General features: G+C 31.0%; 1 protein-coding gene across 2 annotated transcripts in view; it reads left to right on the top strand.

Moving 5' to 3' along the window:
• The window catches only part of LOC122271459 (mucin-3B-like), a 136,233-nt gene that overhangs the window by 108,670 nt on the left and 6,384 nt on the right, over positions 1–21,179 (top strand). The window contains exon 1 of one of the 2 annotated variants that reach the window (XM_043052786.2): positions 13,236–13,306. The exons of the other annotated variant lie outside the window; for it this stretch is intronic. Within the exon in view, the coding sequence (XP_042908720.1) occupies positions 13,265–13,306 (42 nt within the window). The 5' untranslated portion in view covers positions 13,236–13,264. Of the gene's footprint in view, positions 1–13,235; positions 13,307–21,179 lie in introns of those variants that run through there. 2 annotated transcript variants of the gene reach the window in all.

The following is a 21,179-nucleotide window of genomic DNA, read 5'->3' on the forward strand; positions in this document are numbered from 1 at the left end:
GACCCAGGTGGATTTAACACCCTACTAAATAAAGAGCTTATTGTGGATATGAAAAGCCACAACCCAATCACTGCATTTATGCTCTCTGATTGTATTCTATCAAAGCACTACAAATAGTGGCCACCCTTTATATATATGGATGCTCGCAGAGAGGGGAAATGACCAGAAGGGTGATCCTTGACTCGCGAGCATACCACCCCTAGTCTTTTACCTAACTTTTATATTGCCACTCTTACTACTTAGTAACCACCATATATAAGGACTCTTCACTCTTAGTTTAAACTAATTTGTGACTTCCGCTTCTGCGTTTTCGCTCGCCACTCTACCCTTCTCTCCATCGACATCATTACAGGCGCCCACGGGCATTACCTCAGATGAAGAAGTCAATTGTCCGCTTCGCGGACAGGCACTTTGTTCTCTACTCCAGTTCAAGTTCAAGTACTTATGTTATGCAATATCTTTTAAAAAGCAAGCAAAAATAGTCAAATATTTGCAAAATTTACTGTGTAGTTATTTACCGTTATTTTAATTATCTTGGCGTGTCCGGCGCAGTTGGCATCTCTGATATATAATGAGAATGTGTCCTTCAGAACATTAAGCAGACAAATTATTATACTCTGCTGCAAGTTTAAAAAAATCAAAAATTCTCCGTGGAGAGAGCCTGTATGCATAAGTGATCGCCACATGGAAAACGAGCTCGCAAACGTATATTAACACGTTGAATGCCACGGGGGACACCGGTGACTGGCACTGAGTTTGTTCGTAGTTCCACGGTGACCGGCGAAACCAAGATGATTAGAAACACAAAATTCAAGTAAATTTTCTTATTAATTTAACAGACAGTGTATTTGATGACTTCTAACATACGGGCATAATTTCCATCGTAATTTTTTTCTTTTCTCGTAATTCTTCAGCCTCTACCATCCTTTCTCACAGTAGTTGAAGAAACTGTGTCTAAGCATAACTTTTTGAGAACTGATAGTTCTCTATTTGATGACTTCTAACATACAGGCATAATTTCCGTCGCAATTTTTTTCTTCTCTCATAATTCTTCTGCCTATACCATCCTCTCTGACAGTAGCAGAAGAAACTGTATCTAAGTCCTACTGTTGAAGAACTGTCAGTTCGTTATTTGATGATTTCAAACAATCAGGCATAATTTCCGTCGTAATTCTTTCTTCCCTCATAATTCTTCAGCCTCTACCATCCACCTTCTTTCTCCCGGTCATCAAAGCGAATGATATCTGAGGCTAATCTCTTTACAGTTCAATTATTTAACAGTCGCGCAATATCAGTGATCATCAGAAAATAGTCCAGAGATAAAACGGTTATAGATGAAATAATGTTTTACAAAATTGATAAAAATAATACTAATTTAATACAAGTATAATGTAAAGTAACCCAATTCAACCATTGAAATGATTATTTAATAAGATAATCAAAATTTTAGATATGATTCACTATTGGGATGTATTTAAAACTCTTATCATTATGGAGTCATCTGGATGCAAATTATGTTTTAAACAATTAAAAAAAATAAGAATTTGATAAAACAAAATTACTCAGTGCTGCTCCCTGCTGGGACAGTAAGTAAACAATTTCAGTACAACAAAACTAATTTTTAAGAGTATGTATAAAGTACATAAATTAAATAAAATGTAACATGTTTTGATTCATTACGTGTTTCCACTACTCGATTTATAACCATTATATACATATCTTCTTTTGAATTATTTATATTAGGTGGTGAGCAAATGTTATGTTCGTCTTGTTACCCAATATGTTATTTTCGTCGTGTTTTCAAGATTAAAAAAAACTAGCAAAATTAAAATAATTTTAGTATCATTTTTAAATTCTTTTTCTAAGATTACCGAAAGCTAGTATAATTTTCATTATTTTCCAGAAAGAAAGAAAAAGAAAAAAATCCGGTTTCATGATGTTAAGTTTATTTCATCAAGATGTGAGCAAAGCACAAACCTTGTTACCACCACTTTAATTATAAAAATAATTTTGTATATAAAAACTAATATACTAGCTCCCTTGTAAATAATGTATAACACCTGCCTCAAAAATCCTTTATGAAAAGGTTGCTGGCAATTTTCAGTTCTGAACTAATGTCTTTCTCGAAGTCAAAATCTGAAGTTCATATTTATCTTGTCAAAACCAGACGATCAGACAGTTTTTGCGCCTTCGTGTGGCTCTCTTCTCCCCGAAATTATTCACGTCTTTGATTGAATTACTCCTATCAAAGAAGATTCTCTCTTCCAATAACTAAACATTTCTGTAAAAGAATTATGAAATGTAACAAGATTTCCAATGTGCATTCAGAAAAAGTCGAGAATAGAATAGATTTTCTTTACACTCCGTATTCGCCAGCATGTTTCTTTGCTCGGGAGTACTTTTTTAAAATCGTTACCTAAGAAATCCAGAAGGATGTGTAATATAATTAAAAGTTTAAAATAAATTTTAGTTTTTTTATAAAGTGGTAGATTAAAACAATCATACAATTTTGGAAATATATCTGCTTTATATTATGAGAATATGTCCTTCAAGACATTAAGCAGAGAAATTATTATACTCTGTTGCAAGTTAAAAAAAAACCAATAATTTCCTCATGGAGAAAGCCTGTCTGTATCTAAGTGCTCGCCAAATGGACAGGACCTTAGATGCAGACAGGCTAGCAAACGATATTAATATAAGCACACCGGACAAAAAATTAGTCACCCCTAGAGAAATCATTAAAAACATCTTTTAATAACGTGTAACACCACCTCTGGATTTGATAACCGCCAGGATTCGGTTAGGAAGTGAGTCCACTAGATTTTGCAGGTATGTCAAATCCAGTTTGAGCCATTCTCTGAAGGTTTGATCGCGCAAATCCACCAAATTGCGAGGATGTTGATTTCGGCGTTTTACCCGTTGTTCCAACATGTCCCACAAATTTTCAATCGGGTTCAAGTCAGGTGGTTTTGCAGGCCAGTCGAGATGTAACTGAGTGCCTGAGTGCTCATAAAACCTGTCACATATTCTTCCAGCCAGATGAACTTTGCTGTTGTCATCTTGAAAAATAGGAGTATCAACAGCATACTCTTCATGAAGATGATGACTGAAAGGCAACACCTGATCATCCAGAATGTTTAAATAAACATGGTGATTCATGTTACAGGCCACCTCAGTGAGAGGGCCCAATGAATAATAAGACCCACCTCCGGCTTGATCCTGACCTTGTACACAGTCATGATGAAATGCTTCATTTGGTCTTCAGTGCACTCGACGACGTGCGTCATTTGAATAGAGGCAGAAACGTGATTCGTCAGACCATATTACATTGCGCCAGTCAGCAACTGTCCACGTTCGGTGATTTCTAGCCCAGTGAAGTCGCGCAGCTTTATGTGCCTGTGTGAGCAATGGCCTCTTACGAGGTATTCGACTCCAAATGTTCATTGCTTGCAGCTCCCGTCGCAATATTCTCTCACTAACAGTTTGGGATGGACCTTCATTCACTAACTGAAGCAATTCCTGTCGGGTTTGGAAGCGATTTCGATTGACAAGTCGTGAAACAGGTCTCAGGTCCCTTTCATGCAGGACCTTTTTCCGATCACAATTCTGATGTCGTCTTTCGTGACCACGTGTATTACACCATTGCTTGTAGACACGTCGAACAGTTCGCTTCGAAACACCAACAAATCCAGCAACTTCATTCACCGTATGACCCTGGGCACGGCCAAACACAATTGCCCCTTTTTGCCATTCTATCACATCCTTACACTTACCCATATTTACACACAATTTCCACTTAAAACAAAAATATCTCACTGATGGCTACTTACCTATGATCACGTTGAGGCAGTGTGCACGCAGTTGAGCACGTCACTTGACCACTGCGTCATCTAACGAAACCTAACGATTCATCGGTGCTAGCGCACTAGGGTGACTAATTTTTGTCCGGTGAGCTTACGTTTGCGAGCTCCCAAACGCAAGCGTATATTAATATCGCCAATTTGTGAAACTACGTTGCACAGCCTTCTTTTTGCTCACTTTCTTATATCGCATGAAATGAGAAAAAACGTACAGGATCGTCTATCAACAAGTAATAAAATTATATTTAAAAATCGTTTCAGATATACATATTTCAGTTCACATTTAAAAAGAAATAAGATAATTAAAATNTAATTAGTTAAAGGCATGTTAGAATAAGACGTGCCATATGATTTATTCAATCAAAACCAATGTTCTTGCAAGGTCTTTGTTTTCCTTATTATATGTCGCTGAGACCAGAATTCCAGTAAGACTACTAAACTATAACCATTTTTAATAATTCTATAACATATATCATAAAAGGAAGCAAGGAATTAAAGTTCTGTTTCGTGTTTAACTTATAAAAGCTTTTATATTGTTTTAAAAACATATTTGTACAGTTTGATGACGAAATAAAACGGAACCATATGCAGCTGTGGATGATTACTTAAATCCAATATCTCAATGGTCTTTTCTTAACTTGTATCGGAGTTTAGAGATAAGTCAGTAATACCATTGATGGTTCCACTTAGTGAGGATTTTTTTCAGGATAAAATATTTTGTTAAGTCGTTTTAGTTCTATTCCCACAGTATCGAAATTTAAATATTTTCTTTATAACTTAGAATCTCCGATTTTGCGGAATTCATAAACTTGTAAACTTTTCGAGGAACTTTTAAAACCTGCAATCGCGTTGATGATTGTGAGCAGATTTGAAGAGAAAAAAAATGAATTCATCAATAATTAAGAACTTTCATCACATAATAATCAAGCATTTTACTAGCTTTGTTTAAATTATTTACATGATATATTTAAACAAAATAAAATTATCTATAAAAGATCAACTTGGTCCGCTTTGTGAGTAAATTACTAACTATTATGAATTTGTGAGTAAATTGAAGAAAAAATTAAATACTAATTTGTATTTAATTTCCTTTTCACTTAATGCAAATAATTCAAACACGCTGTTGATTAACAAAATGAAGAAAAAAAGTCTAATTAAATTCCAGGGCTATACCAACTTTCTTCGCTTTTTGTAAAAATTCATTCTATTGGTAACTAAACTAATGTGTTATGTTTTATTCATTTAAACTTATTTTCCAGACCACTACACATAAATGATTTAAAATTTCATATCCAACGCCATTATGTTCCGGATCTATCGTAATGAGGCTTTTAAAATATTAGTAAAATTACTAAAAATTCTCAAAACTTTAGATTTTAAATATCTACTAAAATGTCTACTTATGGATTTTAAATGTCAATAAAATAGTTTGCATAAAGTGTAGTAGATGGCAAGCCTGCTAATTCCATGTTAACAATTAAGCAGTAAATGTTTCGAAATATTTTAAAAGGCAAAACTGTTGCCACAATTTGAAAGATTGTGCTTGCAGTTTTTAGAAATGGCGTCCTTTCTAATTACAAAATCTGCGAGATCTATGCCTAGAGAACATACAAAAAAAAAAAGAAGAAAATAAAAATGCTAGATGTAACTCTTGCCTAAAGGTGCAGGCTAAAAAGTTCCCTTTCAATGTCACGAATTCACTTTTCTTTCAATACATTTTAAAGGAAGCAAAAAGCACTGGCTCTATGACCATTCTTAAAATTTCCCCGTCAGGCTGGAACACAGCATTGACGAGGCATATCCTGTTTTAAATTTTGTAATAATTAATTATATCATACTAAGTTTTAATCAAAAATATCCATATCAAAAGACTATAGTACGGCTAATTAAGACAAAAGAAACAGAAAGCGTCATGTGTTGAGACGAATGTTAGAAGTATGCCAACCGGTCTGTATAGTGGTCAGGGAGCAGATCTCACATCAGAAGGATCATAGGTTTGAATCCCGGACAAGGCATGGATGTTCTTTCATTCTCTGTACTATCTGTCCGGACTATGAGAGCAACGTTGGCCCACCTAATATGGTGACTCTGAAAGAGTGGTCAACAAACCTACCCGACTGGTACCTGAATGACCAGTGTCAATCGGGTAGGCAATGGAGAAAAAAATGATCGAAGTATGCAGACGTCACGAAAGATTGAAGACGCAGTTAGAAGGCGTTCTCGAATTTCACAGCCATACACCAGATAGCAGTAACAAACTATTTAGATGTAAATAATTTAATATAAACCAGATGCGATTAATTACGTTAAACATTTACTCAAAAATCAAAACTAAATACATCTATTGCATAGTCAGTGAAAAAAATAATAAATAACGGACCACCTTTTTAACTTTAGAAGGGCTTGGATTTTTATGTTGCAAAAGGATTTAGTGATTTTAAATATGTATCACAGTAAACAGTATCCGTGGCGGAATATGTTTCTTTTGACCGGAAAAAAGTACTTTTCCTAAAGAAACGTCTCTTTTTTTCATTAAATTACGATTTATCTAAGTTTTGAAAAGCCTGCTTTTGTAATTTACAGCTACAACTATTCAAACAGTTGTTACGATAATGCTATTTTAATGTATTCAGTGCCTAAAATTAATTTTAAAAATTAATTATAGAAAGTGACACCTCATTTTGAATTTAAATCGCCGTATTGCAGAACTTCATATTTTACGTCACATGAGTTAACCTATAAACAAAGGAGCTAATCCCTGCTTTAATCATTTATAAGTGTGACATTAAAAAACGCCCATTTTTTTTAAAGAATTTTGTAGAAGGAAAACTGGTTCGTGATGCAATTGTGTGGTAATTATGTGTTTTTGTTTTAGAACATACTTCCAACCTTTTTCTTTAATAATATAGTAACATAATCTTTAAAAAAAAATACATAATGTTACTGCTGTACATAATGTCCACAATAATGTTACTGCTTTTAAGTTTAATGGATTTCGCTTTCAGAACTTAGTTCAATTAAAACAGGTAAAAGATGGAACTGTTATTATTTTTTTACAATAACATTCTTTATCATTTACTCTTGATCATAACTATATCAATCTTTTTAATTTTAAATCAGCTGTTTTATTTTAGTGTTTCAAAATAAAAACTGATGGAATATTGAAGAAAGCTCAGTAACAAAGCTAAGTTTTATTAATTCTTCTACGAAGAAGCCGAATACCACTTTTGTTAATGAATGTGATTTTAAAGAACTTTAAACTTCATCATATCTAAAAATTATTTAACCCAGACTACGCCCGTGTTGGCGCCAATTAATTCTTAACTGTTTATCTCATTTATATGCAGAACGCCTGCACGCCCCCTGACCCCCTTTCCTCCCTTATTGTTTTCTCAATATTCGATGAAAGTGTAGATAGCCCTGCGGGCTAGGAGCACTGAAATTTAAATTTTAAATCGGTAAATCGGTATATCTAAAAATTGTTTGTAATGGTTTGTTTACATGTAAATGGTTTTGTAATTATGTGTAGATGTTAATAAATGATTACAAAATTAAATCAATATCTGTCTAATTAACGGAATTTAGTTACGCAAGTACCACAGAAAAATATTTTCCTTAAAAAAAGGCAAGTAAATGTTTTCTTTATATTAAAAAATGGCGATTAAGTACAATATTCAATTGCTTATAAATATGTTTATTAATTTCAAAAGTGAATAAAATGCTTTTTAAGAATTCAAGTAACAATCATGATAATTCATTCTAGTTTGCAATTAATGCACTCTACACATTAAATTAAAAAAGCGTCCAGGTTTTGATTTGTTTAAAATTTATCACGTTAATTATAAAAATATTATTTCTAATCTGCCTCTATTACAAGAAACCAATTTAAAAAAACTAATATCCATTTGAATAAACATTACTGTATGAGATATCATATTTTGTATTATTAATGTCTTAAATTTAAAATTGGCACAATTCGAGTTGATTATGAGATGTTTAAACTCCCGTAGACAGAAATTCATAATTATAATCCCAAAATAAATAAAATTAAAATAAAAAACAAATGATAAAAAGAATTAGTTTATTTGCTGGCTCTCAGAAGGAGGAAACGTTAACTGTAACAGCAACTAATTCAGAATTCAATTGATATTCACGTTATATGCACTAAGTATTCAGTACTTAGGTAATATACTTTTCTATTTAATTAAAATTAACAGTATAAAAAAAGTTATGATCGCTTTATTATGATCACTGGTTCCCGATTGGTCAAATGCTTTTTCTTTCTGGATTGACTCCGTTAAACGACACAACATTTCAAATCATGGAGAGCAAAAACTGTCACAATTGTTGTTTGTTTTCGGATTGGTTTTCAAATCCTGCCTTACGTGTTTCAAGACGACGCAAAATACTTTTCCTTCTTCAGTATTCATATTTATATTGAAATCACCGTCAAGTCAGTAATTCTACGTTAATAATAAAAAATATAAAAAACTTACGTTACTAATAAAAAATATAAAAAACAAAACTTTTTATTATAACTACGTTAATAATAAAAAATATATATACTTTAAATTATCATTATGTAAATACATTAAAAATGACTGCTAGTGAAAATAAAAAGATAAAAAGCAGCGGTCACCATAGCAACGCATGCAATGACGGCGCATGTGCACTGTTTACTATTACTCTTGAACACTGTTGAAAAGTGTGTTGACGCCATCAGATCCAAGCCAAGACCCATTTTGACAATGGGTAATATATGAGAGATCTTAGTAAAAACTGATCTCATATTTATAAACTATTTGAAGAAAACTTTCTCGAAAAATGAGAGAATTAGCATTTATGATATTTGTTTATTTAAATCATTTTACTGAACCCAAAATTCAGATACCTAAATATAACTTACGTGTTACTTTCAGAGACAATTATAATTGTCAAAAGTGTATCTATCGGTGACGAAATTTTTCGTGACCTGTATTCCAAAATTGCCTATCTTTGTTAACCATTAATTTTTTATAAATAAATGCTAAACTAAATCTGAAATTAATAGATAAAAATTAGTTTTTAGTACAAAGTATTAGTGGTAGTATATGTGTATTAGAATTACATACCTGCCAACTCTTCCGGATTCTCCGGAAGATTTTATTTTCATATTTAAAGTGGTAGTAAGAATATACTATTTTTTCTTTTATAAACTTAATTTTTAGATGATTTTGATCACCACTATTCTTACAAAAATTAAACACATATATTAATATGCGTTACTATCATGATTGTCAACTTAAGTTTTCTCAAATACAACGTATTTGTTTGCTTAAAATTGAAGTTTTAATTCCATTTTAATACCACTGGAAAAAATGAAAATGGGAAGGATTAAAAGTTGGCAGGTATGGTATTAGTGGTGATTAACACTAATGATACCAACACTTAATAGATACCTATTCTACCATAGGGGGACAAATGACCCGAAATTTATGTTTCCTACTTAAATTTATGAAACATGGATGTTAGAAAGGAAATAAAAATTTATTATAATTAAACAAAATAGTATATTGACAATTTCTATTACAAACGCAAAAAATAAGAATTTTTGTATTCATTTTTTATTCATCGCATTTTTTACATATAAGTGTGTCCATCGTACATTTTCCGCAAACATATTTTTTACATTTAGAGCAAATTTTGTTGGTTTTATTTTCTTTACAGTATCCTATTTGACACCTCTTGCGCTGATTAGCATCTGTAGTAGACTTAGGCAACGATCGTTTCGTATTTGTTTTTTCTTTTGGTTGTCCACTGGCTTCTCGAAAATCGGTGGCAAGAATAATGAAAATCCATAACTACCAATTGTTTTTAACGGAGGCAATTTTTATATTGAATTGCTTCTTTGCCGTAATAAATAGCTCCTCCCCCTTTTCCTGATTATACTGCCAGATAGCCCGGAGAACTCGGATTTCCCAAACACCAAAGAGATGCTATCATCAAAAGTCCAGATAGAACGTTTTAGAGGAGGACGCTTGGACATTCAGTGCTATCGTTGCCAAAAATTTGGCCACACACAAAAGAACTGCCAGTCTGATCCAGCCTGCATGAAATGTGCGGGTGATCATCTCACATACAAATGTACTAAACCAAGAAGCCTGCCTGCTACCTGCGTAAACTGCAGAGGAGAACATCCTGCCTGTTTTACAGGCTGTGATGCGAGACCACGCCGAAAGCCACAACAAAAGAACAGAGAGCACAGGACTGCTACCCATACTGCCACCAGATTTCTTCATATCTTCCGAGAGATGCAAGAACTTCTTAAAAACGAGGAGCTGGTTCAGCTTCTTCGTTCCCTATTACCAGAAAACAAGCCTTAGTGACACCACTACAATCCACCAGGCCCACTACTCCTACCAGACAACTTCAACATCTTTTCGAAAGACATTATTTTAGGCGCCCACGGGCACTATCTTAGATGAAGCAGTGAAGTGTCCGCTTCGCGGACAGGTACTGCGTAAACAACTTTAGTTCAAGTTCAAGTTCCGTGATAAATTTCCTAACAGCGAATTGTTATTGTTGAGAATAGATTAACTCCTCCCGAATATTATCTATTATTGAAATAGTTCTTCTACCAGTATTTTCCCTTTTCCGTCCCGCTTTCAGGCCTGCTACAATACGATAAGCAATATGTATCGATAAGCTTATAAAACAAGAAATGTTCTCAGGGTCAAATGACTCGATGTGGTAGACAACGGTATACGACATGTATTACTCAACATAAACAAAGCAAAAAAAATATAAAAATAGTATAAGAACTGTAGATTAATTTTGTAATAAAAAGTCATTAAGTCAAATTTGCAGAAGTAATAAGATGATACGTGTATTTTCAAAGCAGAAGTTCAAAATGGGTCATTTGACCCGTTATGGTATTATTAGTGTTAAAAAAAACTTCTGAAAGAATTTTTATCTAAGATTATCATCAATGGTAGATTTCCAGCTTATCAACAATTTCAAAAATCCATGAAAATTTTTTTTACCACTTTTAATTTGAGTTTGCTTTTGTTGATGACTTCAGCTTGATGATCATATGCCAATTTCAGAAAAGTTATAAAAAGTTAAATTATGTATAGTTCCTTTCGAAGTTTGTAGTATTAATAATACATATTTTATGAAAATAAAAGTAAGTTTTTACTATTTTATAATACCTAATGGGTGATATAGTTACAATAAATAGTTCTTATATCAGTTTCAATTCCAAAAATGTTTTAATTTACCTTTACTGTTTTAATTTACATAAATGGCTCATTGAAGAGTTTAAAAAATAATAAAATTAATACTGATTATGTTGCGCACATTAGCACATGCATTTCAACACTGAAGCTGCTCCCACTGTAAAAGTATTACATAATACTGAATACATTTTTACGATAACATTTAAACGTTTAGTGGTCAGTCGATCCACAGTTCTTATATAGATTTATTTTCTTAATATATTAACACATAATAGTGTTCAAAAATTTATTAAATTTTCGACCATTTTCTTATTTTTGCTACCACTAAAACATTTCAACAACATTAAAGGAGCTAGTGTACTAACTATAATGGTTAGTGTCGTAATGCTACCTAAATGCTGCATAATTCAAAATGTTTTTTAATTCAACTTGTAAATACTTCATGATGAATGGGTTAGGGGCCGCTGTGCGGCCCAGGCACCCAGTTTTAGTTAAATAAAGAGAAAGAATGGTTAGTGTGTTTTTAACATTACTTTTACCTACTCTATTATCAGATATTATATATAATTTTCTATTGTTTATTTATCGAGTTAATCAAATCGCTAAAACTCATAAATATTATATGAAAAATAATACAGTAAAAAGTAGTACTTGTTATTGCTTTAAATATTAAAGAATAATCGCAAGCTAAAAATTGAAATTTGAGTATTTATCATGATTTAACATTTACTTACTATTATAAAGAGTTTTAAATTCATTTACTTCATACAGTACTTACAATGATTTATTCGAAACATTCTTAAATTAGTTTCATTTTGATTTCACCTGCTTTTTTTATGTCTGGCAAAAGATTAAATAATAAGTTTTAAGAATTGTCCACATTAACCCAGGAATTCCAACGATGATTGGTTGATATGAATTCGGCTCCCGGCTCACAACCACCGCAGTTCCCTCGCAAAATATTCTCTGTGGTAGACGGTTCCTTGGCTAGAATTCCATTGCAGTTAGGCTAACAGTGGGAGGTTTTCCTCACCATTTAATGCAAATGCTGTTTAGTTACATCAAAAAGTTCTCCGTATAGGCTAGTTTGCCCTAATGCGTGATCCAGGAGTTCCTTTATTTTCTGGGTAGGATTCAACATTCAAGGCTATGAAGTTGATCACTGATAGTCGGTAACTAAGATTTGGGTCGACTATTTAACGCCGGTTATAACCCTACAATGTGGTGCTAGTAAAGACAAAAACAACTATTTTTTTTAATAAAAAGATTATTTAAAAACTACACATACGAATTCGCTTATTTTCAATTCAAAACTAACATAAACGTTCACATTTTAATGAAAAACATACAAGACATTTTCAGAATTATGATTAATATACTTTTTTGGAAAAAAAAATATTTAGAAACGGTCCACATTATCCCCATTTGCCCTATATTAAATATAATATTTATATTTAGAATTTAAATCTCATAAATACAAATATAAAATATATAAACATAAAGAACGATAACACAAATTTAAATTTCATAAATAGAATTATCAATCATATTGGCACAACTTTAAGTAATAGAAAATACAAATATAAATTAATGTAATTTAAATTTATATTATCTAAATGCAAATAGTAATTTTACTAACACAAATTTAAATTATATAAATTTTTAATAACTCTATTTCTAAAAACAATGATTTCAATTTCTTTAATTGGAAAAAGGAAGCCATTTTAACTTCTTGCGTTCGATAAGTAATTAATTTACAAATGGGAAAAAATTCATTACTTAAATATCGATAATTTTCAGTTTCTCGTCTCTTACTTCAAAAATGTATTTTTATTTATTAAACCTGGAAGTAACTTTTTTTATTGAATGAAATAGAAACTTTGACATAGAATCATGCCATCAAAAATTGCGAGTGAAAGGAAGTCCAATACTTTTACGAGTCTGGTGGCAAACGAGGCGGCAAAAATATCATTGCCCACCCTTTATTTGCATTAAAGTGAATGGAAGTCAAAGAATAACGGTTGCACTTCACTGATGCCAACCCGCATTCTAAATATTTTAAATAACGCAGACGAGGACAAAAGGATATCGTCTGTGGAAAAAAAAGTAAATTCATAAATCTAAAATACTATATAAGCTTCACGGACTTAGTTCGATTTATCATTTGAGTCTTTTTACCTCTGAAAAATGGAATATCTAAGCTACTTCTTAAGGATTATGACAACTACGGTAAGTTATGGAAAAATATTAGAAAACGTGATTTATATATTTTTTTTCTTAGATTGAGCTTAGGAAATAAGAAATTGTTGATTAATGTTTAGATAATTCATTTATTTAAAACTTTTTTTTTTACCTATTATCAAATATATAAACATAAAAGCAATGTAATAAATATTATTTTAAAAAAACGTAATAAAAAATAAATATTAATCCCATTAAGTATTTAAGTACCCATCTTGGGAACATGCTCTTCTTTCAAAGAGATTAAGTATAGCAACATAATTATTTTTATCTTAGCGTTTTTTTCGTAAAATTCAAACGTTTATTTCTACTATAGTATATTATCAATATAAATATTCAAACATCGATCTGAAATCAATTCATTACGAATTTTTGAACTTAACCAGGGTTCCCACGACGTGGAACAGATAAATAAGAAGTTGCTAAGAATTTTCAAGACAACTGAAAAGTACTTAAATTTATCTTTCATTTGTAAATTACGAAATTATTCTCGAGTTATTTTTTGTACCCTTATATATTCCCATAGAAGTAAAATTTTATTGATAGCTTATAACATCTAGATATACCTCATTTTTGCTACCACTTTCAAAAATTTTCCAGACCAAGGGTTGCACAATTATTCTTCATAAAATTTACTCAAGATTAAAAGTGACCACACCTAGGAAAAGTTTGATATATGACAGAAAAGGATTGAGGCATCATATTGTTTTAACTTATTTCCATCTATCAAAATATGTATGTAAATTAAAGGAAGTTTAAAACTATATGTTAAAGCTGACCAACCTATTGCTTTAATGCCGGTACTTCAAAGTACCACTTAGGGCTCTCACAGGCTAACAATTTTTTTAAAGTGGTAGCAAATGTGAGGTATATCTAGATGTTTTAAGCTGTCAATAAATATTTAAAGAAATATATCTGGATGCAGGAAAAATTTCGTATTTTACAAATGAAACATATATTTAAGCGCTTCTCTGTAATCTTTCAAAATTTTATCGACCACTCATTTTTTTTTTGGCTGCAAATTTTTTGTCTTGCGTTTGGATCTGGGCACCTGGGTAGTATTTGTCATTTTGTTTGGTTTCGTTGAGGTTAACAGGCAATATGGTTGCTGGCCTAGTTGCAGATATCTTATGACAGAAAAAAATTTTTTTATGAACATTTATATGATGCAACTGATACATTCGTATTTAACCTTATATAATAACAACTTAAACATTTACATTTGATTAGGGTTGTATGTACCTTTAATCTCACCATTCATTTTCGCTTCGGCGATTTATTATTTATTCTCACTCATATGAATTAGTTAGTGCCCCTGTCGGGGCTGATGCTAAGATAACCACCACATATGAGTATGAGTGTACCTTTAATCAAATTAATGTAATCTAAAATAGTAAATAAGCGTATAGCTCAAAGGATAATAAGCAAACCACTCCAGTGGTTTAACCTTCCAAGAGGAAACGAGGTATTTTGACTAATAAAACTTAATAACAATTAAAATAATTATATTTTAGTCTAAAAACTTAATTGTCTTTCACTTCCACTTGGAATATATTTCCACGGAAAGAGTAAAAATTGGCAGATCTGTTTTATAGTAAGATAGCTACCATTTTAATTTTTATATTACGCTGTGGTCACTGAAAAAGCTATCATTTTTGTCGTGGCTCCATGCTTGTATCGAGGAATTCAACCAGTAAAAAATTAATTTATTAATCGGTAACCAACCTTCTGCACAGCGTGTACTTCAATATGCAGTTTGATGAACTAATGTAAACACTGAGACAGTTTAAGTTTAATATTTTTGTATAATTTCAAAATTTAATAAATAATATGGTAACTAATTATAAAGATATAAATATTTTAATTTTTAAAGTAGTGACTGTATGGGTCAGTGGAGAACTAAAGGTGAAAGCTTCTAAAATTACAGAAGCCTTTACTAATATTTTTACTTGAAATTCTCACTTTTTAAAATTTCTCCTGGTAACAGCTGGCCTTATGCTGAAAAAATATGTATTCTGAAATAATTATATTAAAATTTGCTTTCTGACAGAGTTGTTTGAAAAAAAACAGGGGGGGGGGCAAATTTTGTTAACACAGAGATGCCAACTTGCTCCGGTTAAACTTGCTAAATATTTTCGAGTGGTAGTCTTTTAATGTTGGTTTCTTTGTTCAGTAAATTTGATTTAAAGATTTTTTAGTCTACACTTCTTGTAAATAATTCAAAGGCTTATGAGATGAGCTACATTGTTTCAGTTAGGCCGTGCTGAGCCTTTCAAATAGTCGGCAAAATTAACCAAAAATCTGCAAATTTTAGTTTGTCGTTCTCTAATGTTTTTTTAAATACTTTGTCGAATCTAACACTGTAAGCTTCTCTGTTGACATGCAGGATGCATAATTGCCAACTCATCCTGTGTTTTCCCAAAATATTTTATTTTCATATTTAAAGTGGCGAAACTCATGTTATTTCATTGTACTCTTTGAATTAAAAATGAGTTTAACCAATACTGCATGTAAATAATTACAACAAATATGTAAAAGCATAACAGTCTTAACAATAGCAAATTTCAACCTATTAAAAAATTACATTTTTTAGTAATATAGTTTTTCGTAATTGTTTTACTACCACTTAGAAAATCCATTCTCGGGAAAAAGTGAATGTTGGCAGGTATGTAGTTTTCGTAAACTTTAAGTACAATTTATTTTTTAAATTAACCCCTTGGGGACGGGTGATTCAGAAAAGCATTCGTACAAAATCAGAATCAAGTTGCAATTAAATAAAAAATGGTAACTTAAATGTATTCGTTACTAATTTTACAGACTTACTTTGCTTTTATTTTAATTATTGTTAGTTTAATCATATATATAATCAATGATAATTCAATGTATAACTAAATAGTTTTATTTTGAACAAAGTAATGGTGAATTAAATAAATCAAAAAATTATAACTCCGCCCACAAATAAACTGCTAAAGAAATACTTTGATTACCAGTTTTATCTTCTTACCCTGATTGATACGGTTTTTTGCTGTCACGTATTTGTGACAGTCGGCGCGAAAGGGTTAAAAGTCATTACAAAATTGCTTCTTGATTTGTCGAACGCTGTGAGAATTTAGCAGCTCGCGACTACCACTACTAATAAAAAGCTAACGAATACGTAAACTGAAAATTTTCGAGTAATAATTAGTAGCAAACTGAAAAAAATTATTTTTTATAATTGCATGTTACGATCTTCAAACCTTTACACACTACTCATGCCTTTACGATATCATTAAACGTCACAACTTTAAAACTTTAGTTTTTGTGTCTTAATATTTTTATATAAATATTCTTTATTAGCAACGTCATCATTCTATTTAACATTTAGTTTATATGGTTTAGTATTTACAGTAATTCAAACAGCAAATTAAAAAGTGCTTGGAGAACAAAAGTTTAAGATTAAAATAGCGGTCCTCTGAATTTATGCTACATGTAGCTGCATGAAATATATTGAACAGAAGATGAACTCCTGGTGAACAAACTATAGTTGACGATCCCTGTTATATCAGCACACCACATCCTTAAACTCTTTAACGCAGATGGAATATTTTTAATTATAAAAAATTGTGTAATAGTTACGAAAAAAATTCCGTTAGATCATCGGATTTATCGGTATCTAAGTATAAAATTCAAAAGAAGTAGTTTGATATTTTTTTTCATTCATATTCAAAATTTCATCAATTTTTTAAATTTGTAATTTAAATTTGTGATTTTGTAAATTAAAGAAATTTCAGTGAAGAATATCTGCTTCTCTTAAATCTAAATAATTGTAAATAAACGCTAATTTTAAAAAAATATTGTTTAGATCCTTTTGACGCTGAAAAAGACACCGGTGTTTCATGACTGCATTTTATAACCATAAATTATTAAAATGCTAAACATAATATTTTCCCTAATTTTGCCCCAATTTAATTCAAAATAATGAAAGAATTATGAAAAATATGTTTAATAAAAATTATGCTCCAAAGGGTTAAAGTCGAAGTAAAGGGCAAGCAATTTTCCTAAAAAATTTCTCATTTCAATTCAATATCGTGTGATTTATATGATCATTTGTATTTATAAGTCATGGTAATCAAAATCATTTTACTCAAATTTATTGCACTATAGATGAAATGTTAAACCATAAACTACAATTTTTATGAAGTAAAAATTGAAATGTACGATTAGTTGAAAAGCGTGAAGAGACAACCTTAAACTCAATACCAAATTAAAAGTGAAAGAAGCCGCTAATTTAATACATTTTTTAGGAATATACAATTCATTCCGCTATTGTGATTTAGAACCACGAGCAAAAAATTTATTCATAATTTTACACAAGAACCAATGGCCTATTATATTCGCCGAATTCAGATGATAGCTGTCATCCATCCAAGCGAACAACTTTATTCTTTTCAAAGACGATATATATTTTACAAAACAGTGAAATCATAAAGAAATTTTTTTCGAAACTATTTAAATTCCTTTTTTTTAAATCTTTTCATACCAGTGGAATATTTTTAACAGTTTGAGTTACAATTCTTATTTAACCTATTAATAACCAATCAACTATTTGCTGCTATAATGTACAATTTGCTTAGATTGAGTATAATTCGCTTAACTTTTATTAACACGTTGAACGCCACGCTAATTTTACATGACTTGCCCATCTGGCCACGGTAAATAACTTCAAACTAAATTTGCACAAATTAGACGATTTTGCTATTTTTTTCGAAGGTTTATCATGATATATCATCATCAAATTTTATCTGGGCGCCTTAGGCAGTTAGCGGCCCTTTTCCGTCACGAAATATTAGACATATGTGGTGAATTATATAAGCCTAAGAAAAATAAAGGTGGATAAAAATCTACTAAATTGAATTTATTAAACCAAGAATCACAATAATTAAGTAAATTTTGAATACATTTTCTGCAATTCCATAAAAGAGTGTAAATTTTATAATTCAATATCATGTTATACGCTGTCAGCCAGCTGTTTTTTACGGCCTATGTGAAAGGTCAGTGTCAGTCACCGGTGGTTTACGCTGCCTAAATGTAATTTCAGTGTCAGCCACCGGTGGTTGACGCGGATTAAATGTAATTTCAGTGTCAGCAACCGGTGGCTGACGCGGCCTAAATGGAAAATCCAGTGTCAGCCACCGATGGCTGACGCGGTGCTCAACGTGTTAACATATGTATTTAGCTTATTACTATTCAGAACCATCCAGAGATGCCAACTTGCTCAGCTCTGTAAAAAAATATTTTCTAGCGGTAACCAATTTAAATTCTATTTAGTTCTGTATTTTTTACATTAAGTAATTTTCCAGCAGAACGTAAAGAAAAAATACAACTTCTTAGCAGTTGCATTTAATTCACATTATTCTACTTTTAACTTAGACTTAATTCCTTCATTGGCTTTGGAAAAAAACTCAGTTGAGGCAGGTGCCGTATGGAAGATACCTTGAAATCTACCTTAACATTAAAACAGTTGCATTAAATTTTATTACATGACATTAAGCAGTTTAAGTAATTAACACGTGATTATCCTTATTTTCTAAGGTTTACTAAATTAATTCGCTACTAATTTATTAAAACTAATGCAGAAAACGGATCAGTGGAAAATCCTGTCAAGACTTTTTAAAAATTGAGTATTATGCGAAATATTTCTTCAAGAGGTATCGAACTAAAGTGATATATTTTTAAACAAATAGAATTTTTGTCAACACTTTCGGGTGAACTTCAAAGCCTGATTTTGGGGTGCCATTGGCGAGTAAAACTTTAACTGGAAGAAACTCAATTAATCTTGATTTATTTAATAAGTCAGTTGCAACTACCACCATGAATTACATTGTAAATTATTCAAATTAAAAAAAAAAAAAACAATGAATTTACACACATCCTCTTCGAACATGAAAACTGAGCTAATTAGGCTTAGAAACGTTGCTAATTTTAATATTGCTTATAGATTATTCGTTGCAGACCTCTGCCAACTGAGCGTTTAACCTTTAATATATTTTATCAAATTATTCATTTCTAGTAGTGGAAGAGATTCTTTTATTAATTCTAATTTATTAAAATATTATCAGGGACGCCAAATACTCCGCTTTCTGCAAAAGTTTCAATAAATTGGTAGCGAATTAAATAGTAAAACTTGTAGAATAGGGACAATTACGCTCTCTCCTTATGAGTGTCATCCCGAGATTGCTGCAATGAAATTGTATTTGATATGATACTTTAAAAATTTGATAAGTAGTGGTGGAAATATTACTAAACATGAAAAATACTGAACTAAATAAAATATAACTTATTTCGTTATAACTAGAAAACAATTTTGTGTTTGAAAATAATTGGAAAATTAGTGGAGCAATTATCTTTTCCTTCACTGCGAAAAATATTTTCTGAAACTATACTACGGAAATTCCGTAGTAGGATAGTACTGTTTGCTAAATCAAGGGTTTCCAATGAATGCACTGATGTGTGAATTTAGGAGTGCCCTATCTGGGACTTCAAATGTAATTTTAACCCTTTAATTGTAACCTGTTGTTTTTAAAAAAAGAAGATAAAATTGACATCAGTTGACATTGAGTGTTGGATATATTTAAGGTACTGAAAAACAAATTTACTAAGGAGCAAATGTCGTTTTAAACAGAATATCGAAAAAAAATGCGAGTACCTATATCAACCTCAATTCTATGATTTGAAAATTTACGTAAAGAGCAGTAAGCTCATCGGTCGCACTAAGCGAACTCACAAAAAACATTTCAGTGTGGATGGTAATTTCACTAAATTTATATTTCCTCTTATATAATTATTCCTTATAGTTTCATAAATATTTAACCATTTCTTATTATTTAATATTGAAGTACGTTTTGGATTTTAGATTTAAATGGTAAACTGTGATTATTTTTAATCTGTATTGAACTGAACTATTACAATTTAAAGCTAATTGCATAATTTTAACTACGAATCTAGATAGAGAGCATCCTAACGGAAAACGTTGTATTTTACTTTTGACATTTTTTACATTTGATTGGCATAGAAAGGGTGACCAAAGAATCGATTTTTAAATTTAGCAGAAATATTAGTATGCCAAACTTGCTTCCTTAAAGATTAACTAGAAGCATGTAAAAATATTAGCATTTTTCAGCTTTTACTGTAAGCCTTGTTTTAGACTTTCTTTCACTCTAGTCCAGTCAAAAAAAATTATGTTAAATACTTTATCATCAGACCAAACTTCACTTCTAAAGTGTTAATTAAAATATATAAAAGCCTGCGCAAATAAACCTTGTTTCAGTGATGGTCATAAAATCTAAAATAAACTTTGAAAAGGTGAGCTTTTCCTCAGTTTGAGGACGTTTTCTACTCTTGATTTTCGAATGATGATTCATCCTCGAATTCACAATTTTCTAATTTCGAAAAATCGAAAATTTATTTACAAACTTTGAGATTGCTTAATAAATATACGTCACGTGACATGCGATGCTTTTGAGCTTTATAACTATTTTCATTAAAAGTGCAAAAAAGGTTTCAGAGCATAATATTCAACATAAGAGAATATTTTTGATAGATTTAAGTCAAATAGAACGGATCGTCTATGAAGGTTAGAGGAGCAGATGACTTTAGTCTAATATTTTATTAAATTAAATAAAAGGACAAAACTACCCAACTTTTCATTAATGAAAAAGGAATACCAAAGCACTCTATCTTTCATAAAACGGAAACAATTATTCAAAATAAGCATATTTCTCATGAAAGATGAAAAGTAAATTTAATCTTAAAAATGCGTGCATATATTGAAGAAACACTGATGAAAACACTAAGGAAAAAATTGCTTTAAATTTTAAAATAC

This window comes from Parasteatoda tepidariorum, chromosome 6 (assembly GCF_043381705.1).
Source record: "Parasteatoda tepidariorum isolate YZ-2023 chromosome 6, CAS_Ptep_4.0, whole genome shotgun sequence".
NCBI lineage: Eukaryota > Metazoa > Arthropoda > Arachnida > Araneae > Theridiidae > Parasteatoda > Parasteatoda tepidariorum.